The 11008-nt window shown below is 35.5% G+C and overlaps 1 protein-coding gene across 1 annotated transcript; it reads left to right on the top strand.

The window, feature by feature from the left end:
- Window positions 1-1962: 1962 nt before the first annotated feature.
- On the top strand, window positions 1963-7785 carry LOC125245871 (chymotrypsinogen A-like). Its single transcript, XM_048156681.1, has 6 exons — window positions 1963-2049; window positions 2358-2378; window positions 2484-2646; window positions 2726-2994; window positions 3111-3250; window positions 7247-7785. The coding sequence occupies exons 1-6, from the start codon at window positions 1995-1997 to the stop codon at window positions 7529-7531; spliced, it is 933 nt and encodes a 310-aa protein (XP_048012638.1). The 5' UTR covers window positions 1963-1994; the 3' UTR covers window positions 7532-7785.
- The last annotated feature ends 3223 nt before the right edge of the window (window positions 7786-11008 follow it).

Here is an 11008-nt window from a genome sequence, read left to right on the forward strand (position 1 = left end):
TTCCGGCAGTGTAGACACTGGTCAAAGTTTGAACTAAATTGTCATATACAATATGCTAGTACATTAGAGGGCAGTAATACACTTAGCAGCGTCTACACTGCTGGAATTCTGAAAGAGAAAAAGAAGAAGAGAGTTACTTAAAGATGAGCGTCTATAGTTAAAACATGTAATTTTTTAATTTTTTTAGAAAATTACCAATCTTTTTGCTAGATAATACCCTTATTCCTTGTCTGGTATTGTTTAAAGCCCTTTGAAGCTGCACTGAAACTGTAATTTTGACCTTCAACCGTTTGGAGGCCATTGAAGTCCACTATAAGGAGAATAATCCTGGAATGTTTTCATCAAAAACCTTAATTTCTTTTCAACTGAAGAAAGGACATGGACATCTTGGATGACATGGGGGTGAGTAAATTATCAGGAAAATTTTATTTGAAAGTGAACTAATCCTTTAACACGTGTTTCCTTTTCTACATTTCTAAGTGTAGCCTATTCCTCGGCCGCCACAGCACTATCACCTGCCGTTTTCTTTGAGGAAAAAAATCCTGTCGAGACCGGCATGCAACGAATTGGGATAGGCTAGGCTGCGAAGGATTCACTCATTCTATCCTTTGCCACCTGGGGAAAGAAGGCCGTAGGCCGTAAGAGCCTTCGAATTGGGACAGCCTTCGCTGTGATGCAATCAGCCTTCGAATGCGGCCTTCGAAGGGTACAGCCTCCGAATTGGGACGCAGCTTATGTGTTCAGTTCCAGTGTGTTTAGTTCCTGTTTCCTTGGTTTCCATAGTTATTTATTCATTCATTTCATTGTTTAATTGATTAAGGTCTCACCTGTTCCTCACACTGTGCATTTTATACTCTCAGTTAGCTTCTGTTCTTTGTCTTGTGTTAACGTTACTAGCTGGTTTGTATCTTTGATTGATTCTTGGTTTCTATTATGTTACTTTTTTGAAAATTTTAGTTACAAAAAGTTTAGTATATAAACACAGTTTTGTTGAGTAGATCACAAATAATATGAGTAAATCGGACAATCCGCATTTTTTTTTTCTCAGTGTGCGAGCACATATAAGCTAGAAGGCATAGTTCCCAATACAATGTGACTTACTGGAAACTGCTATTATTACATAAAGTAGTCTGGTTTTACCTGTTGTGTGACAGTAAATTCTTCTAATGTTCTCAAAGGGTCACAATTACATGCAGTCATGTTCAGTGTCACTTCTTATATGGCTCTGCACACCCCAGGTACCAGAAACCTGTTAACACAAAAAGAAGAAGAACTGGAATTGTGAACCCCTGGCATAAACTATTGCCTCAGTACAGTACATTTTTATGTCCCCATCATATGTCTGAATAGATTTGATAAAATATTGAACTCACGACTTTTAAAGATAGATATCATATAAACCAGTTTTCTTTTATCACAGTATCACAATTAAGTAACACAGGTGAATTTTCAACAATTTCACTACTTCAAGCAATAAGCAAGATATTTACATTTTTGGCTACTTCATTTTTTTATTGTAATAAAAAAAAAAAAAAAAAAAACACAAACCCAACAAAATCTAACATTCACAGACACTTAATAGTAGTGAATACAGAAATGCATGAACAGAGATACCAAGAAAAAAAAAGTTAGAACAATCCCGACCACATCTAACATTCACAGACGTTTTTTATATATGTAACCCACCATCTATACAGAGATGGATTCTGGACTAAATGTACATGTCTGCAAATGTTAGATTTGGAAGGGACTACTATCACACCAGTAAATAAAAGAGTGTATTTGGGTATGAATGTATTTCATTATACATGTATGAATTAAATGAAGAATAGATTGGAGATTATTTTTTTCTGTGTTGTACATGTTTTCTGCAAGCTATGTTGCAAAGAGTCAAAAAGTGTTGCAATATAATCTAGCTATAAACTGTTTGTTCAATTGATCAAATAGAAACCTGACAGTTGAGGAAACAGCAGTCAGATCACAGACCAGACGATATGAATTTTAACACAGCTTTGAGTATTACCGGAACCATACTTCTCAACATAGCAGGTAAAATCTATAAAATGACAAAATTAGATGCAATAGCATTTATTTATTTATTTATTCAAAGTTTAAAAACTGACAAGCAATTGAATTTAAATGAGGTTAGTTACTTTATTCTTGTCATGACTATGAAATCATATTACAGGGATTTTGGCTAAAATCCATATATAGCATTCTTCAGGTGAAGGTTTTATCTTGTTTTCATGCCAATGGTACGTGCCTGCACTGATGTAAGAGTTTAAAAGTGTCCGTAACAGTTTATCAGCTCTGTCCAAATGACTGTCTAATTACTTTGTATTTGTCTACCCACACAGGTTCCCTCTGCCAGTTAGATGGTAAGTTGTCATAATGACCATAAAACTCTTTTCCATGCAGAATGTTTCTTTTATGTGCAAGGCATTTTAACAAGGAATTTTTGATATCATCTTTTCTCTCATTAGTATGTGGCCGGGCCCCCCTCAACACAAAGATTGTTGGAGGGGAGGATGCAACGGCAGGGTCTTGGCCGTGGCAAGTCAGCATTCACGGCCCCTATGGCCATTTCTGTGGTGGGAGTCTAATCAATAAAGACTGGGTTTTATCTGCAGCTCACTGCTTCAAGAAGTATGTTGAAATCTTAAAGCTTAAGATACAATTGTAGATTGACAAAAGTGGGATTAAAAGAGCCATTCTCTGTTCACAGTTACGCTATGTCTGACATAGTGATGTACTTCGGGCGTTGGAGACAATCGGGCTCAAACCCTAATGAGACATACAGGACAGCGAGTCGAATTATCAACCATCCTAAGTATGACACTCCTAAGTTCGACAACGACATAGCACTGGTCCAGCTCTTCACTCCTTTGAATTTCTCTGATTACATTAAGCCAGTCTGTCTATCAGCTGCTGGTAGTGTATTTGCTGGAGGTGCAGAGAGCTGGGTGACTGGATGGGGAACGCTACAGTCTGAAGGTGAGTGAATATTTGCTTGCCAAATAACTGAATATAACCAATACTGTAAACCTCAACAGCTTACCTAGAAATGTTTTTTAAAAGCCATAAAATTTGACCTCTGATCTGTGTCATAGGCCCGGCTGCTAATATACTGCAGCAGGTGATGTTGCCAATTGTGAGCAACAGTCACTGTTATAATGCCTATGGAGAGGTCATCACAAGCAATATGATTTGTGCTGGATTTTTAAAAGTGGAAGGGAAAAGTTCATGTCAGGTAAGACACCAATCATTAAAGTGATAGTTCACACAAAAATTTTTTTGTGTCTGCTTACCCCCAGGGCATCCAAGATGTATGTGACTTTGTTTCTTCAGTAGAACATAAATTATGATTTTTAACTCCATCTGTTGCTTGCTGTCAGCTATAAAATACATGGCAATGGGAACTCCATCTATAAGAGTAAAAAAAACCATGCACAGACAAATCCAAATTAAACCCTGCAGGACATTGGTGTCATAAGACACAAAACGATCTTGGAATCTTGAATCTTGAATGCCCTGGGGGTAAGCAGATAAACATCAAATTTTCATTTTTGGGTGAACTATCCCTTTAATTTTAACCAATTTGAATTCAAAGCAATTTACAAAACACAACTCACCTGCACACTTTACACTTGTACACTACAACTGCTTTTTACTACACCTAAAGTCCCTTTCAAGGAAAGTCTGTTCACTCGGCAGCCATATTTGCAACGCCTCCGGGAAGCTATTTCGGGCATCCAAGACCAAGGTCTATCTATTTGACTGGGGGAATCCTGAAATCTCAAAAACTGCTTGCACAATTAAATAACATATTTCAAATCAGCAACAAAATCTGACATGAACATAAATATTGTTTTTTTTTAAGCTCAAGTAAGGCTTTCTATGGGAACCAAAGCTTCTAAGGACAACTGCAGTGATGCAATGACTTTATCAATCAGCGATTGGCTCTTTTACTTAGAAGGCAGGACATATTCCACCATGTTGTGCACTGCAATTTCTCCCATTCATAAATAATAGAAGTGAACCATCTATAGTCTATATCTATAGTTTTTGCTACACCTTTAATAGGTTTTATTTAATATTTGTTTGTCTTATTTGAAATTTACTCTATTGATAAACTATAGTCTGCACTGCAACTCCATGCTTAGATAGTTCACCCAAAAGTGAACATTTGCTCTTAATTTACTCACCCTTGGGCCATCCAAGATGTAGGTGACTTTTTCTTCAGTAGAACAGTGGAGAAGATTTTTAGCTGAAACCGTTGTCATTTGTGATTTAGCAAATGCAAGTCAATGGCTACCATCACTTTAAGAGTCAAATACAGGCATTACAAAATAATTACTCGTAGCTCCTCGATTTGTTAGGAAGAGAAACGTTCGGTCTGTACAAGAAACTAAACATTAATTATCAACATTATTACCTGTAATCCATTACTTCAGGCAAACGGCCCTGAGCATGTTTACAAGAGCATGTGTACATTTCGCGAACAAATATTTTAGTTATTTTAGTGAACTGGATGAACTAGTTCACCAAACAGTCTGAAACACTTTGTGGCTCGAGTCAGCAAAGATCTACGAGTTACTTGATCAAAACTCACTTTCAGACGTGCCTGAGAGTCACTCTGACTCAAAATGAGCCAAAAAACTGGCGGATATGTATGATCCTGGTTCTTGTCAACTCATTCAGTGCTCCAGTTACTCCAACGGTACGCTAAACTGAGAACAGTACAGATATGTCCGACATTCTGAAAGTTGACTACCGAGGTTTTCATAAGAGGGCAAAATGTACGTTCTGAAAAGCATAAAATAAAACATATTGGAAATATAACAGTGATCCGATGGCAGTAGTTCTTGAGTCAACAGTACACTGATAATGGTTTCTCATGGTTCTCATGTAAAAGGTGTGTTAATTAAGATTAGTTTATTCACTTTATAAGCTTTAGACATGTAAAATATCCATGTTTCACATAATATTGGGAGCTTTAATAATTGGTTATTTAAACCAGTTTGTTGGAATGAACTGTCTGAAAGAACCAGTTAGTGGAAAAGAATCTGACTTCTCCGTTTGCCTGTGTCTGTGTGTTATTATTAATGTTAATTTAATAATGTTGTAAATAATGTTCAGTTTCTCGCACAGATCGATTGTTTCACTTCATAAGCCCTCAAGCATAACCTGATATTGCTGAGATCAACATGTTCCTGGGTCAACATTTTTGTGGATCCTGGAACAACATTCAAATCAACCAATCAGATTTGAGGGACAAGACTTGAATGTTGTTCCAGGATCAACAAAATATGTTGACCCAGGAACGCATCTAACTCAGCAATATCAGGACGTGCAGACTTCAATGTATCGTCAGGAGCCACAGGTATTAAAGGATTAGTTCACTTTCAAATTAAAATTTCCTGATAATTTACTCACCCCCATGTCATCCAAGATGTTCATGTCTTTCTTTCTTCAGTCGAAAAGAAATGAAGGTTTTTGATGAAAACATTCCAGGATTTTTCTCCATATAGTGGACTTCAATGGCCTCCAAACGGTTGAAGGTCAAAATTACAGTTTCATTGCAGCTTCAAAGCATTCTACACAATCCCAGACGAGGAATAAAGGTCTTATCTAGAGAAACCATCACTCAATTTCTAAAAAAAATTTAAAATTATGTACGTTTTAACCATAAATGCTCATCTTGAACTAGCTCTCTTCTTCTTTGAACGCTTTGAAGCTGCACTGAAACTGTAATTTTGACCTTCAACCATTTGGAGGCCATTGAAGTCCACTATATGGAGAAAAATCCTGGAATGTTTTCATCAAAAACCTTAATTTCTTTTCGACTGAGGAAAGAAAGGCATGAACATCTTGGATGACATGGGGGTGAGTAAATTATCAGGAAAGTGAACTAATCCTTTAACTTTATGATGCCTGTATATGCTTTTTTGACTCTCAAAATGATGGTAGCTGTGGATTTACATTTTATGAATCGTCAAAGACCACAGTTTCAGATAAAAAAATTATTTACTGTTCTACTGAAGAAAACAAGTGGTATGGATGGTATGAGGGTGAGTAAATTAAAAGAGAAATTTCATTTTTGGATGAACTAGCCCTTAAAAATGTATATTTATTTGCAAAAAAATGCTTCTTCTAGAATGCACACTTCAAGTGCATAAGGATGCTCATTTCCGATTAGAATTCGCTAATAATCCTTGCATACTGTGCTGCTGAAAATAAATGAATAAAATAAAAAAAGAGATGCACCACTAAAAGGACAATTGAAACATACAGGTTATGTGTCCACCAAAGCATTGCTAGTCTTCTGAAAACTCTCAGCTGGATGTTCTTGAGAGCATTTTAGAGGCAGAGGCCATGGAAGTAATGTACTAGTATCTGATTTTGCAGATCATTTGTTTCATCAACAATTACAGCAATATTAACTTCTCCTCCATTATTATTCATGTGGCGGTTGGCCAGTATGGTATTTATCTCACCCATCTTCCACTGTGATTGGACGGCTAAGTAAAAAGTGACAGTGATGAGTGCTGTTTTACACATAGACTGTAAAAAAAAAAAAAAAAAAGGACTACGCATCTCCACTTCCTTCAACTGTAAAATTAAAAAAATCCAAAATGTCTCAGAAATGGCCGCTGTCATCTTGTGCTGATGACATCATTTGGAGCCAGAGTCTGCGCAGAATTAATCGTGAGGTGGAGCTGCGGTATCAAGGTCCCCCCAACACTACCGGACACTCAATCACAAGCGCAAAATCATGACGCCACACCCTGACACCATCAAATAACTAAATAAAACCAAACTTATTTGAAAAACGTACATTTGAACATATGTCATCATGATAAAAACTACCTAAAATAACAGAAACTATCTTTGGGAAAAATATTTATTCGAAGTGCAATTAGATTTTTTTGTTTGGCTCGCATCCCATTCATTTACCTGGAGAGGACAGGGACCTATACAGCAGCCAGCAACCAGGGGGCGATCAAAATGTTTTGGCTTCACTTTTCAGGACATGTGCGGCACACTTGGTTTTGCCCAAAGTTAAAAAACATCTTTTAACTCTCTGTGACGAGAAAAACACTTAGCGCTTCCACTGTAAATTATTTAAAAAGACACATGGCCGGCATACTTTTACAATTGGGATACACCATTGCATACTTATGTCTGTAACAGTTGTTCACAGTATGTTGTCAGAGATATTAATGCTGAATGATTGTCAATACAGGGAGACTCTGGAGGTCCATTGGTCCGTAGGAATGACTCCCGGTGGATTCAGTCCGGCATTGTGAGTTTTGGTGCAAAACGATGTGATAATCGCAAATATCCCAGTGTGTTCGCCAGAGTTTCTCGGTACCAGGATTGGATCAAGTCTTACATGGGCAGCAACCCACCTGGATTTGTTGAATTCAACTCGAGTGGATTCAGAAGTTCACTCAACTTCCTTTTATTGTCCATTTCTCTCACATTCTCATTTATTCCTTTCACCTTCTCCCTATATCTTTCTTCCTAAAGATTGTTTGAACAGTAATTCTCAAGGTTCTTTGATGAAGAGGATTATTGTGCTGTATATGCTCTCATAAAGAAGTAAAAAGAGCAGTTATATTGTTAGTTTTGTCATTTATTCTTTATCTTTCCAAATATGTCCTATTCTTGATAGATATGTATAACTGATTTATGGTCTAAAGCTCTGTATTGTGATCAGGGATACTTGTAAATGTTGCAATTACACTGTTTTAACAGAATAAATACAAAAGAATGAACTGACTTGGGGAATGTTTTCTGTCTCTTTATCTCAATTCTTAGGGTTTTAATATTTTTTAGTAAAGTAAACGTGATATATTTTTCTTTGTTTGTTTGATGAAAACAACGTTAAAAAAAAAAAGTTACAAAAATTAAAAAGAAAAGGTTTTGATCAATTTAATCCATCCTTGCTGAATATTCAAATTAAAAATCTTGCTGACCCCAAACTTTTCAACAGTAGTGTACAAAAAATATTAAGCAGCACAAATGTTCAACATTGATAATAATAATAATAAAAAATGTTTCTTAGCATCAAATCAGCATATTGGAATGATTTCTGAAGGATCATGTGAAAATTCAGCTTTGCATCACAGGAATAAATTACAATTTACAATATGTATTCATAGAAAACAGCTATTTTAAATTGTAATAATATTTCTAAAAATTACTGTTTTTGCTGTATTTTTGATCAAAGCAGAAGAATGAGCACAAGAGACTTCTTTAAAAACAAATCTGAAAGTTTCCAAACTTTTGATAGGTAGTTTGGTTTATGTGTGTGTGTGATTCCATACATTTTTTCCTCCTACTTGCTCTGGAAAAATACATGCCATTAAAAATAAAATAATTAAGTGGATTTGTTTGAGATGTTTCATGAAGCTTCCATAAGAATGTTGTGTCATATCTGTTGTTTATTTGCTATAAAGAAAAATATATGCATGATTCCATAATTTTGTGGATGTGGACATTTTTTCTTTTTGTAAACAAAAGTATTTTTATTTGTTTACAAAGATTTATTTTTATGGCAGTAAATAATACGGTGATATGATCATGCAGTCAATACAGATATTTCATGAAAACATTAAAAACAAGCAGGACTATAACATAACCCATTAAAAAACTCAAATTGTCTGCTCCAATACAAATAATTTATATTTACACAAAACAGAAGGCATTACAAGATGGAAATATTTAAACTTCTTCTGCCTTTACGTCCATGACACTCACCGTGGAGTTGACAGTTTTGGTGGTCTTTCCAGCTCTTAACACTGAGTGGGAGCCCGATCTCTCATCACAGCATTAAGGTAATTCAGATTTTTTTGTCATTACAGGAAATCATCTTGTTATATGCTTGGTTCTTCTTCCACTTTACTTCACGTGCTTGCGCATCATGACATCACCTACACAGGACTCACAAGTCAACGATACATGGTCTGTCACATCCTGCTGACCATAAATATATCATATTGTACCACATCTTGTCTCAGTTACAAATTTGACTGGTAAATAAGAAATGATTCACCCCTTGTATAAATTGCATTGCATATTATATGTTAATGGATGACAGACTGATCAGCAGACATGCTATTTATGACTGTATGTAACTTTGGATACTTTGCGGTAAAAGTGGCTCTCCTTTTGACTTTGTCCCATCAGTGTGGCTCTCAGGAAAAAAATAGTGAAGACTACTGTAGCTGTTTTACATGCAAACTTACCTAGCTACCATATGCAATGTGTGTCTGTTTTCACAAATGTGCAAGTTTTACCTGTTTGTGTTTCACTTGAATTACTGGCACTGCAGCTACTCTCTTCTCCTGAAACAAGATACACACATACACACACACACTTGTTATGAAAGAAACTCGTTCTCGCCTTACAGTTATAAAGCACCTGTCACCATACCAAGCAAGCTAAGAATTAGGCCTGTGAAACAACTGCATCTTACCTGAGCAACTAGTTGCGTGCACTCCTCCACAGTCGACCCTTCAAGAGCAAAGTAGTGAGATAAATAAGAACAGAAAAATTTTTGGTAACAGTATCATATTAGCAAAGCAAATAACACAAACTTACAATTAGCACTTTCGGTAACACTTTACTTGAAGGGGTGTGCATAAGACTGACATGACACCTTCATAATCATGACATGACACATGTCATGAATATGAAGGAGGTTTTATGAATGTTTATGACAACTGTCATTTAATGTCATTCGCTCAATTATGTCATTTTTAATGCAAAGATGACATTGTTTGAGATGTCCGAGTTATGACAACTTGACATAAACCAACACATCATAACCTGTCAGTGTCTTTGTCATGACAACTTGACATTATTTAGCTTTATGGGTTAACATTACATTAAACTGTCATGTGGTTGGTTTTGACATTGGCTGTCATGAGGCCATTATAATAGTGTCATGAATATGTATCTTGAGCTCAAGTACAGTGGTACAAATTGAACTTGTCATTAAAATGTCATTAAGTGACAATACTCTGACAAATAATTTTATAACAGCGTCATGACTATTTTTCATTTCATGTTTTTTTTTTTTTTTTTTTTTTTTTTTTTTTGAGTTTCCACAAACAGAAGGTCAGATAATAGACAATTTCAAATTTCGTAAAAAAGATGACACTGTTATAAAATAATGGTAACACTTTATTTTAGGGTCTTTTAACTAGTTGCTTATTACTATTAGCATTCATATGGCTAAAATATTGGCTATTTATTAGTACTTATAAAGCACATATTAATGCCTTATTCTGCATGACCTTATTCTACATTCTTAATCCTACCCAATACCTAAACCTAACAATTAACTATAATAAGCAGTAAATTAAGAGTTTATTGAGGGAAAAGTCATAGTTAATCATTTATATATGTGTTCCCTATACTGAAATGTTACCAAAATAATGTAATGTAATGTTAACCCATAAAGCTAAGTAGTTTTTTTATGTTTGATAATTAATCTGCTATGTCATATTTATGACAGGTTATGATGTTTTGCTAATGTCAAGTTGTCATGACAAAGACACTGACAGGTTATAATGTGTTGGTTTATGTCAAGTTGTCGTAACAAAGACATCTCAAACAATGTCATCTTTGCATTAAAAATGACATAATTGAGCGAATGACATTTAATGACAGTTGTCATAAACATGCATAAAACCTCCTTCATATTCATGACATGTGTCATGTCAAGATTATGAAGGCGTCATGAACGCCAATCTCGACGGATGAATCAAACACAAATGCTGGGCAGCTACTAGGGTTGTCCCGCAGAATCCTGTCCATATCCTCAAAAAACCTGAATGTTTTCTTCTCCCTCCCAGAATGGTTGTTATGATCGATCATTTTTTTATACTCAGTCTTCAGAGCCTTCAATTTAATTTTGCACTCTTTAGCACTTTTTTTAGCACACATTTTTTGGGCTATTTCTTCAAAAAACTATTTCTTTTCATACTATTTTTTT

The sequence above is a fragment of the Megalobrama amblycephala genome, linkage group LG14 (genome assembly GCF_018812025.1).
Source record: "Megalobrama amblycephala isolate DHTTF-2021 linkage group LG14, ASM1881202v1, whole genome shotgun sequence".
NCBI lineage: Eukaryota > Metazoa > Chordata > Actinopteri > Cypriniformes > Xenocyprididae > Megalobrama > Megalobrama amblycephala.

Excerpts from the sequence above, each read along its gene's own strand:
- LOC125245871 (XM_048156681.1), top strand. The coding sequence starts at position 1,995 with ATGAATTTTAACACAGCTTTGAGTATTACCGGAACCATACTTCTCAAC. Across the intron at positions 2,050-2,357 it reads CATACTTCTCAACATAGCAG|GTTCCCTCTGCCAGTTAGAT; the intron begins GTAAAATCTATA and ends CTACCCACACAG. Across the intron at positions 3,251-7,246 it reads AAGGGAAAAGTTCATGTCAG|GGAGACTCTGGAGGTCCATT; the intron begins GTAAGACACCAA and ends TTGTCAATACAG.